The sequence below is a fragment of the Ovis aries genome, chromosome 1, assembly GCF_016772045.2.
Source record: "Ovis aries strain OAR_USU_Benz2616 breed Rambouillet chromosome 1, ARS-UI_Ramb_v3.0, whole genome shotgun sequence".
In the NCBI taxonomy this organism is placed as follows: domain Eukaryota; kingdom Metazoa; phylum Chordata; class Mammalia; order Artiodactyla; family Bovidae; genus Ovis; species Ovis aries.
Window position 1 is genome coordinate 20,907,384 of NC_056054.1, and position 23,144 is coordinate 20,930,527.

Below are 23,144 nucleotides of genomic sequence, written 5' to 3' on the forward strand. Positions count from 1 at the left end.
CAGCTCAAAGTCCTCCTTTACCCTTCAACTGGGTTAGGGGAATTTACAGAGTCTCTCCTAAAGCTACAAGCATTCACACGGAGCCAACATTCTCCACAAATGACTGTTCTTTTTCAGACCCTCAAAAGATCTCTGGAGAAGGAAATGGTAACCCACTCCAGTATTCTGGCCTGGAGATTCCTATGGACTGAGGTGCCTGGTGGGTTACAGTTTCAGAACAGTAGCTCAGTTATGTCTGACTCTTTGCGACCCCATGAATTGCAGCATGTCAGGCCTCCCTGTCCATCACCAACTCCTGGAGTTCACTCAAACTCATGTCCATTGAATCGATGATGGCATCCAGCCCCCTTCTCCTCCTGCCCCAAGCCCTCCCAGCATCAGGGTCTTTTCCAATGAGTCAACTCTACGCATGAGGTGGCCAAAGTATTGGAGTTTCAGCTTCAGCATCAGTCCTTCCAATGAACACCCAGGACTGATTTCCTTTAGGATGGACTGGTTGGATCTCCTTGCAGTCCAAGGGACTCTCAAGAGTCTTCTCCAACACCACAGTTCAAAAGCATCAATTCTTTGGCACTCAGCTTTCTTCACAGTCCAACTCTCACATCCATACATGACCACTGGAAAAACCACAGCCTTGACTAGACAGACCTTTGTTGGCAAAGTAATGTCTCTGCTTTTGAATATGCTATCTAGGTTGGTCATAACTTTCCTTCCAAGAAGTAAGCGTCTTTTAATTTCATGGCTGCAATCACCATCTGCAGTGATTTTGGAGACCCAAAATATAAAGTCTGACAGTTTCCACTGTTTCCCCATCTTTTTGCCATGAAGTGATGGGAACAGATGCCATGATCTTCATTTTCTGAATGTTGAGCTTTAAGCCAACTTTTCCACTCTCCTCTCTCACTTTCATCAAGAGGCTTTTTAGTTCCTCTTCACTTTCTGCCATAAGGGTGGTGTCATCTGCATATCTGAGGTTATTGATATTTCTCCTGGCAATCTTGATTCCAGCTTGTGCTTCTTCCAGCCCAGAGTTTCTCATTATGTACTCTGCATATAAGTTAAATAAGCAGGGTGACAATATACAGCCTTGTAGCTCTATACAGTCCGCAAAAACAAGACCGGGAGCTGACTGTGGCTCAGATCATGAACTCCTTATTGCCTAATTCAGACTTAAATTGTAGAAAGTAGGGAAAACCACTAGACCATTCAGGTATGACCTAAATCAAATCCCTTATGATTACACAGTGGAAGTGAGATATAGATTTAAGGGACTACATCTGATAGACAGAGTGCCTGATGAACTATGGATGGAGGTTCTTGACATTGTACAGGTGACAGGGATCAAGACCATCCCCATGGAAAAGAAATGCAAAAAAGCAAAATGGCTGTCTGAGGAGGCCTTACAAATAGCTGTGAAAAGAAGAGAAGCGAAAAGCAAAGGAAAGATATAAGCATCTGAATGCAGAGTTCCAAAGAATAGCAAGGAGAGATAAGAAAGCCTTCCTCAGCGATCAATGCAAAGAAATAGAGGAAAAGAACAGAATGGGAAAGACTAGAGATCTCTTCAAGAAAATGAAAGATACAAAGGGAACATTTCATGCAAAGATGGGCTCAATAAAGGACAGAAATGGTATGGACCGAACAGAAGCAGAAGATATTAAGAAGAGGTGGCAAGAATACACAGAACTGTACAAAAAAAGATCTTCATGACCCAGATAATCACAATGGTATGATCACTCACCTAGAGCCAGAAATCCTGGAATGTGAAGTCAAGTGGGCCTTAGGAAGCATCACTACGAACAAAACTAGTGGAGGTGATAGAATTCCAGTTGAGCTATTTCAAATCCTGAAAGATGATGCTGTGAAAGTGCTGCACTCAATATGCCAGCAAATTTGGAAAACTCAGCAGTGGTCACAGGACTGGAAAAGGTCAGTTTTCATTCCAATCCCAAAGAAAGGCAATGCCTAAGAATGCTCAAAGTACTGCACTGCCGCTGCTGCTACTGCTACTGCTGCTAAGTCGAGTCAGTCACAGACAGCAGCCCACCAGGCTCCTCCGTCCCTGGGATTCTCCAGGCAAGGATACTGAGTGGGTTGCCATTTCCTTCTCCAGTGCATGAAAGTGAAAAGTTAAAGTGAAGTTGCTCAGTCGCATCTGACTCTTTGGGACCCCAGGGACTGTAGCCTACTAGGCACCTCCGTCCATGGGATATTCCAGGCAAGAGTACTGGAGTGGAATGCCATTGCCTTCTCCCATCCACAAGCTAAGGATGCTCAAGCTACCAGAAGTTAGGAGAGGGCCACAGAACAGGTTTTCCCTCAGAGCTGTCAGAAGGAACCAACCTTGATTAAGGATTTCTAGACTCCCCATTTGTGAGACAGTAAACTTCTGTTGTTTAAGCCACTCAGTTTATGGAACTTTGTTATGGAAGCCCAAGGCAACTCCTACATATGCCAAAGTAAAAACTGTGGCTTTTCCACAGGGAGAAGGAAGTCACTGGAGGGTTTTTTGTGGGAGTTCACATGGCCATTCTCCAATTTAGAAGACAGTTTCATAGTCATATGTGTACATATGGATCAGAGCAGGAAACACTAGAGGGAGGACTCAAATTTTATGATAAATGGTGAGGGAACCTATCTAATTTGGACTCAATCCAAGGACACTTTCAGATTCACATGCAGACAGGCTTTAAATCGGGGACACTCAGATGAATTATGGCAGGCTAGACATTTCAGTTAAGGTAATTAATTAAAAATTTATAATTGATTTCAATATCTTTACCTTTGTTCTCCCCATCTCAGGGTTTGAACATTCTCTTTTAAGTGTACATTGTATTGCTCTTTTTTTTTTTTGGCCATGTAGTGCAGCATGTTGGGAATCTTAGTTCCCCAAGCAGGGATCAAACACACATCCCCTGCATTGGTAGCTCGGAGTCTTAATTGCACTCATCTCACATACTAGTAAAGTAATGCTCAAAATTCTCCAAGCCAGGCTTCAGCAATACATGAACCGTCAACTTCCAGATGTTCAAGCTGGTTTTAGAAAAGGCAGAGGAACCAGAGATCAAATTGTCAACATCCGCTGGATCATCGAAAAAGCAAGAGAGTTCTAGAAAAACATCTATTTCTGCTTTACTGACTATGCCAAAACCTTTGACTGTGGATCACAATAAACTGGAAAATTCTGAAAGAGATGGGAATACCAGACCAGCTGACCTGCCTCTTGAGAAACCTATATGCAGGTCAGGAAGCAACAGTTAGAACTGGACATGGAACAACAGACTGGTTCCAAATAGGAAAAGAAGTACGTCAAGGGCTACAGTTTAGAGGGTCGCAAAGAGTCGGCCACGACTGAGCGACTAAAAACAACAACAAAAGATCCCTAGCTGGGCGGGGTTTGCACTCGCGTCGGAGGGCGGAGCCCGAAGAGAGGCAGCAGTAACGCTCTCCCCTTTTCGTTTACTGTGGAGCACACCACCTCTCCGGAACCTGAGCGTCTGCTTTTGCGGTTCCGGTCGGAATTACAAAGCGGCGCACGCCAACATGGCTGCGCTCTTAGTGAGAGGAGTTCGGGACATGCTGAAGCGTGCGGACTTCGCGACGGTCCCGCGGAGACAACGACATAAGAAGAAATGGGTAAGGTCCAGTGACAGCAGCCTTTTACCGCCGCCCCTCGGGAAGCTTCTCCAGCCCTCTACATCTCGCACCCTCAGTTAGTTCGCTACTCCAGCGCCTCTGGAACGCTTTGGGTCACCTTTCCCCCACCCCTCAGGCGGCGTGACTAGGTGCCTCCTCACCTCTGCAGTCTTCGCCTCTCTCCGCCTTTTTATTTCGTCACAAGTCTTCGGCTGCCCCTCTAGTTAGGTCTGCGAACTCCAGACTCCGCCCCTCTAAGTTACGTCATCACCTCCGCCCTCATTCTTTCAGCTATGTCACGCCTCTTGTTTCCCGGCACTTGGTTACCTTCCCCTGGACCCCCACTAACCTTCCCCCTACCCTTCCTCCCTTTCCCCCTCCCTCCCCTTTTTTCCGACCCTCCCTCCCCTGCCCCCCACTGCCCCCCCCCCCCCATGACCTCTTATCTTCCTTTCCTCCTAGACCTTCCTGCCCCGCCGTCCTCTCCGCTCGGAAAGTGACGTAGCGACTTCCCCTTCCCTCCCGGGTCTCTGCTGCCCTCTGGGAGAGGATTCAACGCCATCCCTCACCCTAGAGCTGCCTCTGGCTCCCAGGAAAGGTTATAGCGACCACCCTCCAGACTTTTCCCCCAAACCAGGCAAAAGGTTCAGCGACTTCTCCCACCTTATGGGCTCTCCCTACTTTTCCAGAGCCCCTTTCTCTGGCCTCACTTGTAGCCCTGAAATTTCTTCTCTAATCGACCAGTCCTCCTCTCTACCCCGACCGATTCTTTGCCCGCCGCCACCGCCCTCCTCCCCAATCCCGCAGGCTCTTCTGCGCCCAGGGGGATGTTGTTTTGAACCCGCTTCTCCACACCTAGGAAAGCCCTCTTGCCGGGAGCCTATCCTGTCGGGTTCGTCCCCTCCAAGTCCTTGTGTTGAGCGGTTCCGCTTTGTGGGGTCACCTCCTGCCCGTCCGCGGAGCCCACATTGCAGCTGGATCAGTCCTCCGAGAACACCACGTCCCTGTCCCCGAGGCCCTTGCATAGACCAGCACAGTTACCTCTGTTACTATGGTGGATACCCTCCAGCCCTGGTAACCAACCCGGTGACCTCCCTTCCCCTTACTCCTGTGCCTTTGGAAACTGGCCCCGTGCTTTCACCGCCTCTTACTCATAAGTCCCTGGGAACTGGGCTTGTAATTTCACCTCCCCTTGTCCATCGGCACATGGAAACTAGACCTATAATTTCTCCACCTCCTCAGAGGGTTTTGGATACTGGGCCCATGACCTCTACTCTGCTCTCTTCCTGGTCCTCAGGGAGAAGTTACAACGGTCCTCCTCTTTCCTCAGCATCTTCCCCACCCACTGACAACTTTTACCGTGGCCATGTTAAGCGTCCAGACTCTCATGAACCTAAACCACAGCTTGACCCAACTTTTGGGAAAAATTATTGTGGCTCCCCACTTTCCTCTCAACCAGGCACATCTAGTTGTCCCAGCTCACCTCAGGAGGGCTCTTATCACTATTCCCATCTTCCCCCAGAGGCCCACATACCTGCCCCTGGGAACCCTTACTATGCCATCCACGTATCCCCTGGGAGTACTGGCAACCCCCAGTTACAGGATTCCAGGAAGTCTTGCTTTGAGTCTATTTATTCCTGGGAGACTGGTGGGAGCTCTTATCTCCGAATAACCCCAGGTGCTATGATTTCTGGTCCCTCCTGTCCCCAGGAAGCACCTCTTCCCCTGTCCTCCCACTGTCCTTGTTCAGCCGCCTTCCCTTCACCTCCATGCAACCAGTTTATGAATCCACCCCAGTCACCCCGCTGCAGAAGCTGTAAGGAATCCCCTGCGCCCGTTTGTCCCCAAGCAAAGTCTCCCAAATCCTTAGAGGTAAAACAACCACATTCTCCCCACAGTCACTCCCTGGTCACCCAGCACACTCCTGACCAGCCCAGCGCCCCCAAGCCCAGCTCCTCTCCTCCACCTCCCTCCCGCCCTTCTGGCATCTCTGGTCCTTCTTCTGTGGTGACAACCATCACAACGTGCGCCAATTCCTGCCCCAAAGAACTTCCCCAAGAGACTACTGCACCTGCTGTGGTTCCTAGAACCCTCAGAACAGTTATCCCTGCTTCCCTTCCCCTTCGCCTTCCTTGTGATCCTATCTTACCCAGTAGTTATGCTCAGACCGGCCCCCGAGGACCCCTCATAGGACCCCCCTGTAGTACCCATGTATATTCCATGGTTCCTCCCACCCCCGATCCTGGCCTGCTCTCTGGTCCCCTCAATCAGTGCACAAGTCCCCTTCAGTGTCAGAACCAGCCTGTGGTGCCCCCTGGTGTCCTCTATAGCACTCCCCGGGGCCCACTCCTACCTCATCGCCAGCCTGTGGTGCCTCCTTGTTCTACCCACATCTATTCTTTTATCCCTTTGAGAACACCCTTTGACCCCCAAAATTTACCCATTGCCCCCAGAGGCCGGGGTCACCGTGATGCTATGCCATGTGGCCTCCACGTCTACTCCATGGCTTCTCGAGACTCCCACAAGGAGTCCTCCCAGATTCCCTACAGCTGTCCTGTGCCTTCAACCAAGAGTTCCAGCTGTAGCACTAATGCCAGCTGTAGTTCAATTTTGGTTATTAATGAGTGCCAGAGTAGTGACAGCAAGAACACCCACCAAAGCGCAAGTGGGAGCCAGAGTGAGAGTGTCCATGGCCCTACAACTTGGACTCAAAGAAAGACTTTCCATCTTAGCAGAAGTCGGAGTGGGAGCAATAGTACCCAAGAAAGCACAAATAAAAACCAGAGAGATTCTCCTCCACTTCTTGAAGATCAGGGCCAGAGTGAAAATACCAAATCTAGCAGAAGTCAGGGCCCGATCAAGAGTGCCCTCCGTAACAGAAGTCGGAGCCAAAGCAAGAGTCCTCACCATCGCAGAAGGCAGGGCCAGAGCAGGAGCCGGAGCAAGAGTCCCTGCAAGAGTCCCCACCGTAGCAGAGGTCATGGTCACAGCAAGAGCCCCCACCGTAGCAGAGGTCATGGTCACAGCAAGAGCCCCCACCGTAACAAGAAATGAGGGCTGAGAAGGAGTTCCAAGCAATCTGAAAATCTAAGCCAACACAAAATTCATAGACCGTAACAGGGCTACAAGCCATAATAAGCATTGCAGCTGTGGCATCCAGGGCCAACTTGTGGACTCCTCAGCTGAGATCTTTTTTCTCTTTTGACCTATTTCCGTGCTCCTCAAGCCTGACCCACGCGCCTCTCTGCCACCCCCATAGCGATCATTCTGTAAGTCCCCACCTTGATTCACACTTCAAGGCTTCTGGGAGCTCTTCTCATCCCACCTTCCTGGAATCTGGGAACTTGCCCCAAATGACCCTCAGCCCTCTGATACTGAGCATTGTGGTGTCAGTCACTGCATGACCTTTAGGTAAGTTACCCCCACCTCTCTACCAAATGTAGAAGGTTGATATTTTTTGTATCCCACTGCGCTGTCTCCTTTGCTCATATAATCTGGGAGATGTGAATGTGCTTTAGAAAATGGAAGGACTGTTCAGAAAGAAAAAAATGTCTTCCATCTTTAAATCTGTTCTTTGCCCAGGGCCTCTATAGTTGCTACCGACCTTCTATAGACTCTCCTCAAGAGTCCTCTCTTAGGTCTTAAGGAATGCCCTCATTTTTGGTGAGCTCCACATGCTATTGTGAGAGCTAGAGTTTCACAACACTGAGGAAGAAAGGCCAGTTTCCCACTACTTTTCTCTCACACACTTTTTCTCTGGCAGGCAGAGGCACGATGCAAAGGCAGGAGTGGGCACTAGCTGGATCCATGTTTGCCCCAGCACTCTAAGGCAGTGGTGGGCTCAGGCAGCAAGGGGATAGTGAGGCCTGGAAGACTTATAGGCCTGTTCTCTTTCTTCCAGGCTTCCACAGAGCCCAAATTTCCTGCTACTCGACTGGCTCTGCAGAATTTTGACATGACCTACAGTGTGCAATTTGGAGATCTCTGGCCATCGATCCGGGTCAGTCTCCTCTCAGAGCAGAAGTATGGTGCACTGGTCAATAACTTCGCTGCTGGGGATCATGTGAGTGCTGAGCTGGAGCAGCTGAAGGCCAGGGACTTTGTGAATGAAACTGTCTTCCACAGGGAACCAGAGCCTGAGAATAGCCAAACTGCTGCTCCATCCCATGTGTCCTGGGCTTGCAGTCCAAATCTTCGTTGTTTTACTTTCACCAGAGGGGATGTCAGCCGTTTCCCTCCTGCCAGGTAGGATCTGGAGCGTGGCTGGGGCTGTGCTGAGTGTCTGCCAGCAGTATACAGGAAGAGATGCAGCTCTTGTCCTGTTTAATGGGAATCCTAATATTGCTAATATTTACTAAGTGCTTATACATGTTGGGCCTTACCTCCTTTTGTTCTGTCAACAGTCCTCTGAGGTGGGTAATATTACTGTTTTTCTTCCATCTTTGAGGAAACTGAGGTGCAGAGAAGTTAAGGTACTTATTTCTGTAGGTCCTTTAGGTAGTAAGTGGTATAGCTAGTATTTAGACCCAGGCAGTCTGACCCCAGTACCTGCACTTTGAGCCTGCGCTGTGCTACTGCCTAAGAAAGGAAAAAAACCCATACTTCTTATATAAGCACTGCACCCTCTCTAGTTAAAATGTGTTATTTACAATTACTTTCTTATTTTGCCCCCATCAAAGAGAGTAGGACAGGTAACCTCATGATACCAAAAAAGTGGGCCTTGTCTAGGAAATAGGGCTTGCTTAGGAACACAAAGTTAGTACTAGACTGGGGAAACGAAAGGAGACCTTCCAGACATCTTATCCAATGCTCAGATGTATATGGATTTGAATGAAAAAAGATTCTGTAATAAAATGCTAAATTGTGTTTTAGAAATTGAGAAAAGGAGAGCTCAGTGGTAGTTGTAGGATATGGGAGTTGATCTTTGAAGGATTGTTTCTTTCATTCAGCAAATATTGTCTACCAAATGCCAGGCACTCTGAAGTGCACAAGTCCCCATGGAACTTGCAGTGTAGTGAGGGAGATAACTGTTGACTATTTAACGGTTGTGATAAGTGCTACAGAAGAAAAGTACAAGATGCCATGAAGTCTTATAGTTAGAAGATTTAGTGCTGAGGAAGTGAAATTTAAGCTAAGACCTGAAAATTAATAGGAATTAAAACTGGTGGCATGGGGTTGGGGATGGGAGCGTGAGGCTACAGAAGAAGTCTGTGCTGTACTTAGTCGATCAGTCAGTCCGGCTCTTCGTGACCCCATTGACTGTAGGTTGCCACGTTTCTCTGTCCATGGGGAGTCTCCAGGCAATAATACTGGAGTGGGATCTTGCCAACCCAGGATCAAAGCCAGGTCTCCCGCCTTGCAGGCAGGTTTTTTACCATCTGAACCAAATAAGGAAGGTTTTACAGGCCATATGGGATTATGGACTTTTTCTCTAAAAGGAAGAGGGAGCCGTGAAAGGGTTTTTTGTTTGTTTGTTTTGTTGTCGTTTTTATTTGGCATCTGGGATCTTAGTTCCCTGACCGGAGATTGAACTCGTGCCCCCTGCAGTGGAAGTACAGAGTCTTAACCACTGGCCACCAGGGAAGTCCCAGCCATAAAGGTTTTAAGCTGGAGAATGACATGATCAGCTTTGAATTTTAAAAATATCATTCTGGCTGCTGTGTGGAAAATAGGTTGGAGAGAGGCAAGGCTAGAAATGGATTGTAAATTAGGAGTCTTTGCAGTAGTCTTAGCGGCTGGTTTGAAGGAAGGCTGTATGTTTAAGAGAAGTAAGAGATGAGGCTGGGAAAGTACATGGGACGCCATGTATGGGAATCTTGAATTCCAGGAGCTTGCAGGCTAGGGAAAGGAGAGTTTCCTGGTGGTTGCTTATAAATGACTGGAATACCAGGGCTGGGTAGCTTCATACCATGTGCCTTTTAGTATATATTGCTGTAAATGGCCAATATGTGTTCTAGAGAACCACTGAAGAGGGGTTCAGAACAGAGGAAAGGAATAACATAGAGTGATTACAAGCATGGGCTTTGGAGTTAAGAAAACCTAGGTTTGAGTCCTGTCTTCACCACTTATTGATATTAGATATACGGGGCTAAACTGGTGGTCCGATGGTTAAGGCTCCAAGCTTTCATTGCAGGAGCCGCCATGTTGATCCCTGGATCCCTGGTTGGAGAAGTTTCTCATGCCACAAAGTGCGACCAAAAAAAAAAAAAAGACAGGTGGCATTGGATACCTGAGCCTTGGTTTTCTTATCAGGAAGATAACTTGGAAAGTAATGATAGTAATAGCTGACAGTATAGTTCACTATGTGCCAGATACTGCTTTAAGCATTTGACTTCTGTTAATTCATTTCATCCTCACACTAATCCTATCTGGTACATACTCATTACAGATGAGGAAACTGAGGTACAGAGAAGTTGACTGATTTGCTAAAGGTCATACAACTGATGAGCAGGTGGGCTGGATTTGAGGTCCAGGTAGTCTGGCTCTAGAATCTGAGTTCTCCTGCCTCATAGGGTTGTAGTAAGAATTAAATCAAATGATGCATATTAAAAACCAAGTATAGTCCCTGCAATATAACACTCATACATAGTATCTGTTACTATTGATGTTATTGCCATCAAAGGTGTGTTTCAGGAAGATCGTTTTAGTCACAGTGAGGAGGGCATAGATTGGAGCAGGGTTAGAGGCCGATTTGGAGGCCCTGGCTTTAGGCAAATCCATGGAGTAAGACCATGTTGTTTTTTAAGTTGCCTGAGGACACCCTGAGAGTAGGGGGAAAGCAGATCTCTATATTTGAATCTTTTCCTTCTTGTCTTGATGGATTCCCTGTAAATCAAGGGGATCTTAACCTCTGGAAAGTTCAAAAATGTATTCACAGAGTCCAGGAACCTCCTGAAATTGAAAAGTTGTTTTACTTTCTTTTTAAAATTTTAATTGCAGGATATTTGCTTTACAGTGTTGTGTTGGTTGCTGCCATACAACAATGTGAATCAGCCATAAGAATACTGTGCCTTTTTTTTGAAAAGAGATATTGTAACTTTTAACTGATTCTCAAAACTATGAACTGCCCCCCGCAAAAAAAAAGGTTGAGTAATGCTTCTTAAAGAAAGGAACTTAAAAAAAATAAATTAATAAAAGGAAGGAACTTGGTAAGAATGGGTTTTTGTGAGCCAGTACAGCTATGATAGCAATTGTTTATTTTTCTCTGATTTGTCTTTCTCCTTTGTCAGCTACAAGGCACACAGTTTCACAGACAATTCAAGTGTGAAAGGATGGTAGCTCTTGTAGCTGATCCTCAGTAGTACTATGTCTTGTGTCTTATCCCATCTTTCTCCCACAGCCTTCCTGTCAGGACAGCAAGGACCAAGTTTTCTGTCTCCTTGAGACTGTCCCCAAAGGCTGTCCTTGCTGAGCTGTGTCTCAGGCTGAGTGACTGCCCTGCAGTTGCCCGTATGACAGCTGCGAGTGAGGTGTCCTTCTGTGACTATCATGTTGTTGGCATCCCCCTCTGCCCTAATGATTGCTGCCTCTATCTGTGTGTCATTAGCTCTCACTTGGACTCTCCTAACAGCCTTCTCACTGGTGTCTCTGTTTCTAATTTGTTCTTTCTAGCCTACCTAGCTTTCTAAAACTCTCACTAGCTAATCATGTGATTTTCTTTACAAATTTTTGGTAACTGCCTACAGGTTATAGTCCAAACTTAATATCTGTTACAACCTTGGCCTCTATCTGCTTTGCAACTTCAATCTGGTCCTCTCACTTCATGGCAAGTAGATGGGGAAACAGTGGAAACAGTGATGGACTTTATTTTCTTGGGCTCCAAAATCACCACAGATGGTGATTGCAGCCATGAAGTTAAAAGATGCTTACTCCTTGGAAGGAAAGGTATGACCAACCTAGATAGCATATTCAAAAGCAGAGATATTACTTTCCCAACAAAGGTACGTCTAGTCAAGGCTATGGTTTTTCCAGTGGTCATGTATGAATTTGAGAGTTGGACCATAAAGAAGGCTGAGGGCCAAAGAATTGATGCTTTTGAACTGTGGTGTTGGAGAAGACTCTTGAGAGTCCCTTGGACTGCAAGGAGATCCAACCAGTCCATCCTAAAGGAGATCAGTCCTGGGTGTTCATTGGAAGGACTGATGCTAAAGCTGAAACTCCAGTACTTTGGCCACCTCATGCGAAGAGTTGACTCATTGGAAAAGACTCTGATGCTGGGAGGGATTGGGGGCAGGAGGAAAAGGGGACAGAGAATGAGATGGCTGGATGGCATCACTGACTCGATGGACATGAGTTTGAGTGAACTCCGGGAGTTGGTGATGGACAGGGAGGCCTGGCGTGCTGCGATTCTTGGGGTTGCAAAGAATTGGACACGACTGAGCGACTGAACTGAACTGAACTTCAATCTCATGTACCATCTCATCCTCTGTCGTCCCCTTCTCCTCCTGCCCTCAATCTTTCCCAGCATCAGGGTCTTTTCCAATGAGTCAGTTCTTTGCATCAGGTGGCCAAAATATTGCAGTTTCAGCTTCAACATCAGTCCTTCCAATGAACACCCAGGACTGATCTCCTTTAGGATGGACTGGTTGGAAATCCTTGTATTTCTGACACACCAGATTTCTCACTGTGTCTGAAAGAAGCTATGTGTTTGGTTCTGTGCCTTTGGTGTTTTTGTTTTCTTCTGCTCAGAATGCGCCTCTTCCCCACCCTGCTCCCTTTTTTTAACCTAATGAAAGTCCATTCCTTCCTCCAAACCTAAGTCAGATAATTTTAACTCTGACAGTCACAATGGATGGCATCCTTTTCTGAACCCAGAAAGAACTTGGTATCTCAATATGTAACCTAATAAAACTGAGTTCCTACCACACGCCATTCACTGTTTCAGGTGTTGGAGATGTTATAATGAACAAAGCAAGACAAAGTCTCTACCTTCACTCTAATAGGGAGAGAGAGAAGGAGAAAAATAGACACACACACACACATACCCTTATACTTACAAAGTGAATAATAAATACTTTAAAGATAGATGGGAGTAGGGGGCTGCTATTTTCAGATAGAGTGGTCAGGGCATACCAGTGCCTCTTTGGTGAGGTAACTTTCACGGAGGACCTGAAAGAAGTGAGGAAGCAAATGAGGAAGCAAATATATTTGGAGGAAGTATGCTGCATGCAGAAAGCAGAACAACTACAAAACAGGAGTATGCGTGGCTTAATTAAGGGATAGCAAGATGAGTAGTGCGGCTGGAATCCAGTGAGTTGATTTCTGTTTTAAAAGGCTGCTCTGGCTGCTGTGTGGATGAATGAGTGAGTGAGTGCATAACTGAGGGTGGGTCGGAGAAATGAGTTTTTTTGGACTTGAGACCTTGACTTCCGGTGGGTCTCCTGACTTGGCCTTTCACTTTAAGGTGGTCTCTTCTCTTCTAGGCTTGGCAGCCTGGGTCTCATGGACTACTACCTGATGGATGCCGCGTCCTTGCTGCCTGTCCTGGCCCTTGGCCTACAGCCTGGGGACACTGTGCTTGACCTGTGTGCAGCCCCTGGGGGAAAGACATTAGCGTTGCTTCAGACGGGCTGTTGCCGTAAGTCAGAGGGCTGTGTCTTGAGCAGGGAGGGCTCCCTCCCCCTCCCTCCCCCTCCCTCCCCCTCCCTCCCCCTCCCTCCCCCTCCCTCCCCCTCCCTCCCCCTCCCTCCCCCTCCCTCCCCCAGTCAGGGGCTCACTGAAGATGCTGAGCTCTTTGGTCCAGGTCAGGTAGGGTAGTACTTGCTAAGCTGGTGTGTTTGTTCTGTTCGAAGTGACTTCCTCTCTTTCTCTGTCAGGTGGCCAAGGAAGACTGCAGAGCAAGAGCAAGGTCTTTGAAAGCAGATTAAAGCAAAGCCCTGATTAGTCTACCACATGACACTTTTCACCCCTCTGCATCTTTTCCCTTTGTCTCTAAGTTCCATTTTCTTAGCCTGACAGGTAAAATGATAAGATTTGGCCACAGCAGTCCTTTAGAGCTTTAATATGTCATTCTTCCCCAGGCTTTATGTGCCTTAGCCATATCCTGCTACTCTTTGTTGCCTCAATCAGGCTCTACCTTTGCTCATGTTACGGATTCTCTCTGGAATACCCCCATCCTATCACCCTCTGAGCTCTCAAGCCTCAGCTCAAGTGTGCCACCTCCTGGAAGTCTTCTCTCATGATCTCTGCTGGCCAGCTGCAAAGTGTGTCCTCTGTCTCCTGCGCTCTCACACCCTGGGCATCACCCTTGAAACAGTTAGTACATTAGCCTCTCATCAGAGGATAATGGGTATACGTGTTCTTTCTCCCCAAGATAAGGAGTTCCTTGAGGACAGGCCTAAGACTTACTCAGTAGTATAGCTCAGCCTGGGCCTTGTTCATTGTAAATGTTCATTTCAGCCATCCATTTGCTGACATCCTGCCTTAATATAAGCAGTATTTTTATCTCGAGAAAGATTCACAAGGAGGCTGTGATTTTTATTTATTCATTCATTCATTCATTCTTGGCTATGCCGGGTCTTTGTTGCTATGCATGGACTTTTTACAGCTGTGGCAGTTGGGGTCTACTCTCTAGCTGCTGTGCTCAAGATTTTTGTTGCCGTGACTTTTCTGGTCACAGAGCATAGGCTCTCGGGTTCATGGGCTCAGTAGTTGTGGAACAGGGGCATAGTTGCCCCGCGGCATGTGGAATCTTCACCCCATGACCCCTGCCTTGGCAGGCAGATTCTTAACCACTGGACCACCAGGGAAGCCAGAAGGGAGGGGATGGCTGTGACACTGATCCTGGAGCTCAGCCAGGCTTCTCTTGCCATAGCCTTTTTTATTGGACCTGGATCCTTCTTTTCCAGTTCTTATCAGCCAACTTGCACAGTTTGAATTAGGTTCCAGCCTCAAGGTAGGCTCTACAGATGATTCAGAGAGGTACTACATTTGATTTCCACATTCTGGAAGTCCAGAGGGAATGAAGAAATGTTGATATGGCTTAATGGGTCCAATCACCCTAGGCTGGGCTATGCTGATCTGACTGTGAGTACTGTGAAAATTCATCAGAAAGGGGAATGGATAAGGTGGAGTTTCTTGGATGAGAAGGAACTGGAACTCAGAAGAGGAAGAAGGGCCAAAGAAGTAATTGAGAGTTGCTTTTCTAAAGGAGTTAGAGATAGGCCCAGAACTGGAACCCAGATTTTTTCTTCTCAGTTGATATCCTGCTGCAAATTCCTCTTGAGCAGAGAATCCAATTTTTACTTCTTTGAGGGCCCTCAAAAATTAGGACATATTTCTTTGTGGGGAGACTAAAGTGGTTCACTCACTAGATAAAAGTATGTACTCTCTAGTTCTTCACCACATTACCCACTGCTCTCTTTCATTCCTTGACTCCGAGGCCAGGTATCAATTGCCGTTTATCATTAAGCTCACAGTAATATTTTTCTTAGAGCCAAGAGTGAAGTGAAATATTTCTCAAACTTGTGTCTATCACAAAAGGGAAAGTGAAAGCTAGATGGTGAATCATGCGGGTTTAGGCTTGATTGTATACAATAGAAAACTCAACTAATGACTTAAAGAAGAAATGTTTATTCTTCTCTTAGGTAAGAGAGCTGAAATATAGGCAGTCCAGGACTGGCACGGAGGCTCCACAGTCATCAGGGTTTCATCAGGGTTTCTTCTTTTGCAACCTATTTTATTGCTGTCTTCCATCCTCAGGATTGCCTCAAGTCTGGTCAAAAGGGGCACATCTCCTGATTGTATCAGCTTCTTTTTATCTATTTATTTTTAATTTTTTAAATTTATTTTTGACTACCCTGGGTCTTTGTTGCTTTGTGGGTTTCCTCTCATTGCCGCAAGCAGGGGGCTACTCTCTAGTTGTGGTGCACAGGCTTCTTACTGCCGTGGCTTCTCTTGTTGAGCACGGGCTCTGGGGCGTATGGGCTTCGGTAATTGTGGCACATGGGCTTAGTTGCCCCTCAACATGTGGAATCTTCTCAGATGAGGGATCAAACCCGTATCCCCTGCATTGGCAGGTAGAATCCTAACTAGTGGACCACCAGGAAAGTCCCTGTGTCAGCTTCTGTTTTTTATATGTAATTTTAACTTATTTTGGGCTGTGCTGGGTCTTTGTTGCTGCATGGGCTTTTCTCTAGTTGCAGCGAGCAGGGGCTCCTCTCCAGGTGTGGTAGGCAGGCTGCTCATTGCGGTGGCTTTTCCTGTTGCACAGCACGGGCTCTAGGGCACACAAGCTTCAGTAGTTGCGACCTGTGGTATTAGTAGTTGCGGCTTCTGGACTCTAGAGCATAGGTTCAGTAGTTGTGGAGCTGGGGCTTAGCTTCTCCACAGCATGTGGGATCTTCCTGGACCAGGGATTAAACCCATGTCTCCTGCATGGCAGGTGGATTCTTTACCACTGAGCCACAAGGGAAGCCCTGTATCAGCTTCTTTTAGACATCTTCCCAGAAGTCCCACACAGTAATTCTGCCTACAACTCACTGACCAGAACTTAGTCTTATAGTTTTACTCAGTTGTAAAAGGAGGCTGGGAAATGTAGTCTTTTGGGGAATATTGCTCCCCTCTCTCTCAAATAAAATTGGAGTTATGTTGCTAAGGAACTGTTGTTGAGTTGCTCAGTCATGTCTGACTCTTTTTTTCCTCATGGACTGTAGCCTTTCAGGCTCCTCTGTCCATGGAATTTTCGAGGCCATAATACTGAAGTAGGTTGCCATTTTTTCAAGGGATCTTCCTGACCCAACGATTGAACCCATGTCTTTACGTGTCCTGCATTGCAGGTGGATTCTTTACAGCTGAGCCACTGGGGAAGCCCATACTAAGGAATAAGAGTAGAATTTAAATTGGGGATAAATAATATGTAGTATCTACCAAAGATGAAGAGAAATGCATATTCAAGAAAGGTGAGAGAGGGTATATTTTTTAAAGAAAGAAATGTTTTAACCTAGTCTGCTTTGTTTATTTATATAACCTTTCTGGACTAAGTTGGTGTTTGCCTTTGCAGCCTCCACTTCAGAGTGTCTAGTACTGTGCTTTGCATATAATAAATGTTTCTCCTCCACTTGCCCCTGCCTGGGGGGTCTGTGTTGATTGGCTATGCCTGAGAATTTGTCTGACTCTCCATCAGCACCATTGCTGGTGGGGTGCTTTGTTGTGCAATGGCCTCTGAAGTTTCTTTATTCCTGCAGGCATAAGATGTTCCTACTACCCAGAATGTCTATAGATGCAGTGCAATTCCTGTCAAGAGTCCAGTGGTGTTTTTTAACAGAAGTAGAAAAAACAATCCTAAAATTTATACTCCCACAGGCAATCTCGCTGCCAATGATCTCTCCACGTCTCGAACGAGCAGGCTACAGAGGGTCCTTCACAGCTATGTGCCTCAAGATGTCAGGGATAAGAATCGAGTTCGAGTCACATCATGGGATGGCAGGAAGTGGGGAGAATTGGAGGGGGACACCTATGACCGGGTGAGTGATTCCTGACCTGGGACATCCAGCTAGCCAAAGCTGGCATTCCCTCCTAATGCTAGGCCCTGAGCGGGTAGGATCTAGCCATATGTATTTGAAGATGTAGGGCTGATTGTGGACCTGGCCAACTCTCTCCTTGGGTGATGTGGTGAAAACAGCCATCTGCAGAACTGTCAGTTCAGCTTAGAAGACTGCCTACTATCTTGATTAGAGGGAACAAAAAGAGTTTGAACCTGTCTGGCTGGAAAAAAATTAATTAGGCTTACTTTATTTCACTACTCACTTGGCTGCACAGTAACCCTCATTAAAGTAAGTATGATTAAGCTCATTTTATTTAGTTTTGAATATTTATACAGTACATGATGTAAAATGCAGAAGGCTGAATATGGTATCTGGAGAAAAGTGTGTTTCCTCCTTATTCCTGTCTCACAGCTGTCTATTTCCTCTCCCTACATATTGTCTATATTTTCTTCTGTATTCCCGTAAAATATTTTCTTTGTGTATATACAAATATAAATGTGTATATAAAAAATAATAGGAATGGTAGTGTATTATGCTTATTATTCTGAACTTTGTATTTTTTTTTTAGTTAATAATATGCCCTGAAGTCAAACTTTTGGTTTTGTTTTTGGAGTATGATTGCTGGATAACAATTCATATGTACTTAGGATATTGACAGAGGTTACTGAGTCACTCCCTGTGAAGGCTAAATCAGTTTCACTTCTACTGGTAATGAATAAGGGCACTATTTCCTCATATCCTGCCACCATTGGAGTTGTCCAGCTTTTTGGTTTTTGCCAAACTGAAGCATCTAATTACATTTTTGTTATGAATGAAGAGGAAAGTCATTTTACATCTTTAAGTTATTTATATTTTCTTTTATTTATTATTTTTTAAATTCTTATTTTTATTAGAGTATAGTTGCTTTACAGTGTGTGTTAGTTTCTACTTTATAGCATGGTAAATCAGTTACATGTATCCCCTCTTTTTTTAGATTTCCTTCCTATTTAAGTCACCACATACCATTAGAGTTTCATGTGCTCTACAGTAGTTCTTATCAGTTATCTCTTTTATACACAGTAGTATATATATGTCAATCCCAGTCTCCCAGTTTATCCCGCCGCCCCTTCCCTCCTGGGCCTCCCTGATAGTCAGTTGGTAAAGAATCTGCCTGCAATGCAGGAGACCCCAGTTCGGTTCCTGGGTCAGGAAGATCTGCTGGAGAAAGAATAGGCTACCCACTTCAGTATTCTTGGGCTCCCCTTGTGGCTCAGCTGGTAAATAATCCACCTGCAATGTGGGAGACAGACCTCAGTTCAATTCTTGGGTTGGGAAGATCTCCTGGAGAAGGGAAAGGCTACCCACTCCAGTATTCTAGCCTGGAGAATTCCATGGACTGTATAGTCTATGGGGTTGCAAAGAGTCAGACATGACTGAGCAACTTTCACTTTCCCTTCCTTCCTTGGTATCCATAAGTTTATTCTCTGCACCTGTGTCTCTGCTTTGCAGGTAAGTTCATCTATATCATTTTTCTTAATTCCACATGTAAGTGATATTTTATTTGTTTTTGTCTTTCTGACTTCACTCTCTATATGGCAGTCTCTAGGTCTATCCATGCCTCTGCAAATGGCACAATTTCATTCCTTTTTATGGCTGAATAATGTTCCATTGTGTGAATATATGTGGGAAGATTCCCCTGGAGGAGGGCATGGCAACCCACTCTAGTATTCTTGTGGGCTTCCCAGGTGGCTCAGTAGTAAAGAATCTGCCTGCCACTGCAGGAGAGGAGGGTTTGATCCCTGGGTAGGGAAGATCCCCTGGAGAAGGAAATGGCAATCCACTCCAGTAGTCTTGTCTGGGAAATCCCATGGACAGAGGAGCCTGACAGGCTACAGTCCATGGGGTTGCAAGAGAGTCTGACATGACTTAGCAATTAAACAACAATAACAGTATATATGTACAACATCTTTATCTGTTCCTTTGTTGATAGACATTTAGGTTGCTTCAGTGTCTTGCCTTTTATAAATAGTGCTAAATGAATATTGGCATGCATGTATGTTTTGAATCATGGTTTTCTCTGGTTATATGCCCAGGAATGGGATTGCTGGGTCGTATGGTAGTTCTGCTTCCCAGGTTGCTCAGTGGTAAAGAATCTGCCTGCCAGTGTCGGAGATACAGCAGAGGTGGGTTCAATCCCTGGGTTGAGAAGTTCCCCTGGAGAAGAAAATGGCAACTCACTCCAGTATTCTTGCCTGGAAAATCTCATGGATAGAGGGGCCTGGTGGATAGAGGGGCCTGGTGGGCTACAGTCCATGGGATCACAAAGAGTCGGATGCAACTGAGCGACTGAGTGCACACACACACACACTAGTTCTGTTTTTAGTTTTTTGAGGAACCTCCATACTATTCTCCATAGTGGGTGCACTGATTTACATTCCCACCAGCAGTGGAGAGTTCCCGGTATTTTCTAATCGGCACATTCTAAAAATATTTATTTAAAATATATACTTCTAAAAATATAAACTATATGTAGCTATTGCCTCTGTGTTGTATCTGACACATTTCTCTCTTCTGTTCAGTTCTTACCATCTTGCCTCAGCCGCTCTAAGACATGGAAAGAAAGACCAAGGCTTATAGAATCTTGGATAGCTTGAGAGACCTGCTTCCATCTGTGTGGGAATCCCCTATTCAGCCTTTTTGGCACATAGGCAGCAGAGTAGAGGGAGCATGACCTCTGCTGTCGACCTAACTTGTTTTTGTATCACAGAGGTGCCACTTACTGACTTTGAGACAGCTGCTTGATCTCGGTGAACTTCAGCCTCTTTGTAAAATAGAAAATGATTATTATGAGGATTAATAATGAGCATATCCAGGGAAAGTGCTCAGTACATCAACTGGCCATGACGATTAGACAGGTAGTCGCCATCATCATTCACTTTCACTTTTCACTTTCATACATTGGACAAGGAAATGGCAACCCACTCCAGTGTTCTTGCTTGAAGAATCCCAGGGACGGGGGAGCCTGGTGGGCTGCCGTCTATGGGGTCGCACAGAGTCGGACACGACTGAAGTGACTTAGCAGTAGCAGCCATCATCATTATTCAGTCTGTGTTTGCATACTTTCGGTGACAGGGGCTCACTCAGGTTTTGTGGTTGAACACCTCTGCTCTTAGAAAAATTCTTTCTCTTACTGAATTAAAATCTCTAGATTTTATGGTATATGGCTGAGTTCAAGAATTCTAGAGTCAGACTGCTTGGTTTGGAATCCTGGCTCTATCACTTACCGGCCAGAGAAGTTAACCTTTCAGTTTAAACTTCAGTTTCTTCCTCTGTAAAGTAAGGATAATATTAATGCCTATCCCATAGGTGAAGATTAAATAGATTACATGTAGAATGCTCCTGGCATATAGAAAGCATTTAATAACATTGTCATCATCACAGTCCCTTTTATTTTTATTATTTCCATTCATTGATTATAGCTATGCCTTCTGTAACAATGTGCTGCCTCCCATTTCATGTGAAAGTGCTTCAGATGTTTGAAAACAGCTTTAATGTCCTGAAGATGTCTTTGTTAATTTATTTGTTGAACAAATAGTTGTGTACCACGTATGGTGTTAGGCAAGTGTTAAGCACTTAAGATTCAAAGGAGAATACTATCTCAGGACTCCATACACTCTTGGTAATTTCATTTCTCCCCCAGCTCTACCTGGCCATCAGCTGGAGTGCCAGAGCTCTGCATTTTCATGGCAAGATACCCACCCGTCTCCCCACTTAACAGCTTCCCTTTTATATATGTCGCAGTTATACCTTTTCCAATCTCTCTATATTTAGCCTTGTTAAATAACTACCCTTTAGATATGTCTCTCATACACTCCCTAGAATTGGGTTTTGCTTTTTGAACCAATCTGAAAATTTTTCTCTTTTAAAATGATTAATGTCCCTGATGTATTTGGTTTTGGCTCTGTCAAAGTATTTACTGTGTTTGTTTTACTTACTGTTTCTTTCACTGTGTAATCTCTCAAATTTTTTTTTTATTTAGTAAGGTTTATATTTTAATTCTGCATTAGATAATTTTAATCCTACATTAGATAATTTTAATCCTGCCAACGGGCATATGAAAAAATGCTCAACATTGCTGATTTTTAGAAAATGTAAATCAAAACGACAGTGTGATTTCACACTGGTCAGAATGGCCATTATCAAAAAGTATACAAATAATTGAGACTTTCCTGGTGGTCCAGTGGTTAAGACTCCATGCTGCTAATGCACAGAGTGCAGATTTGATCCCTGGTCAGGGAACTAAGATCCCACATGCTGTGTGGCATGGCCAAAAAGATTAAAAAAAAAAAATTGTCTACAAATAATAAATGCTGGAGAGGTTCTGGAGAAGAGAACCTTCTTACACTGTTGGTGGGAATATAAATTGGTGCAGCCATTATAGAAAATAGTATGGAGGTTCCTTAAAAAACTAAAAGTAGAGTTGCCATGGGATCCAACTCTCCCACTCCTGGACATATGTCCGGACAGAACTATAACTAGCAGCATTGTTTACAGGAGCCAAGACTTGGAAGCAACCTAAATGTCTATTGACAGATGAGTGGATAAAGAAGATGTGATACATATATTAAATGGAATATGCCTCAGCCATAAAAAAGAATGAAATAGTGCCATTTGCAGCAACATGGATGAATCTAGAGATTATCATACTAAGTGAAGTAACTCAGACAGGGAAGGACAAATCGCTTACAAGTGGAATCTTAAAAAAAAAAAAAAGAAGATACAAATGAACTTATTTACAAGAGGGAAACATTCACAGGAATAGAAAATGAAGTGATGGTTACCAAAGGAGAAAGAGGGATGGGATAAATTAGGAGTTTTGGATTAGTGTATGCAGACTACTATATGTGAAATAGATAAACAAGGTCCTGGGAGTTCCCTGGTGGCCTAGTGGTTAGAATTCTGGGCTTTCACTGCTGTGGCCTGGGTTGAATCCCTGGTTAGGGAGCTGAGTGCCCACAAGCCACACAGCACAGCCAAAAGAAAAAAGGAACAAGGTCCTACTTTAAAGCACAGGGAACTATATTCAATATCTTATACTATAATAGAAAAGAATCTGAAAAATAATATATATATGTTTGTTTGTTTGTTTACTGAACCTCTTTGCTGTATACCAGAGACTAACACAACGTTATAGATCAACTATACTTCAAATAGAAAAAAAAAAAGCCATCAGCTTCAGCTCTGGAATGCCTCCTTGAATTTGTACTCCTGGTTTTTCTTTGGCTTCTACGGATTTCTCTAATTTTCTTTGAGCTATGCATTTAAAAATATTGACTATTTAAAAATATATATTTTATCTATCCTTTTTAGGTATTTTGTATTAAAAGGGTTTCAGGAAACAGAGGGTATTGTCATGTGATTTCTAAACATCCCAGTGACCCTTCTCTGAGCTTTCCTATCCCTTCTCTGAGTGTTCCTATTTAATTAACGTCTCTTTTTCTGAACACTAGTCCCATCACATTCCTTGGGATATAACCTGACCAGAGTACAAGGTAATCATTTATCGTACTCTGTGTGTGCTGTATCAATTCATGTGGCCAAAGAATGCATCATAATATTGAACCCTGGGTCATTACTAATTTACATGAAATTTCTGCTTAAATGAAAATTTATACATCATTTCCATAGATGATTTTTACTTTTTTGAAATGCAAATATAGGACTGGTGTTTTGGGGGAAGTGGGGGGCTCTTTTGTTTTGCTGCCCATCACAGAGTAGGCTTTTAATAAATAAATGCATGACTTTGTTTATTTTTGGCTGTGCTGTGTCACTTGTAGGGTCTTGGTTCCTTGACCAGGGATCGAACCCAGGTCCTCAGCAGAGAAAGCGAGGAGTCCTAACCACTGGACTGCTGGGGAATTCCCCCATAAGTGAATGACTTTGCATCTCTCACTTTAAAACTTTTCCATGTTGAATATGACATTGTTTTAGAATAAGATAATTTTGAATCCTGATCCTGTTACTCAGTGTATTAGCTACTCTTTG

General features: G+C 44.8%; 2 protein-coding genes across 4 annotated transcripts in view; one reads left to right on the forward strand and one right to left on the reverse strand.

Annotated features, from left to right (window-relative positions):
• LRRC41 (leucine rich repeat containing 41) overlaps positions 1-3,897 on the reverse strand; it is a 44,428-nt gene extending 40,531 nt beyond the window's left edge. For both annotated transcript variants that reach the window (XM_027969491.2, XM_042247347.1), the window contains exon 1: positions 3,798-3,897. The gene's annotated coding sequence lies outside the window, so the exon portion shown is untranslated. The remainder of the gene's footprint in view (positions 1-3,797) is intronic.
• The window catches only part of NSUN4 (NOP2/Sun RNA methyltransferase 4), a 29,677-nt gene continuing 10,068 nt past the window's right edge, over positions 3,536-23,144 (forward strand). For both annotated transcript variants that reach the window (XM_004001933.5, XM_012130559.5), the window contains exons 1-4: positions 3,536-3,636; positions 7,538-7,881; positions 13,059-13,213; positions 16,939-17,099. In XM_004001933.5, coding sequence (XP_004001982.1) covers positions 3,544-3,636; positions 7,538-7,881; positions 13,059-13,213; positions 16,939-17,099 — 753 coding nt within the window. In that variant the 5' untranslated portion in view covers positions 3,536-3,543. The remainder of the gene's footprint in view (positions 3,637-7,537; positions 7,882-13,058; positions 13,214-16,938; positions 17,100-23,144) is intronic.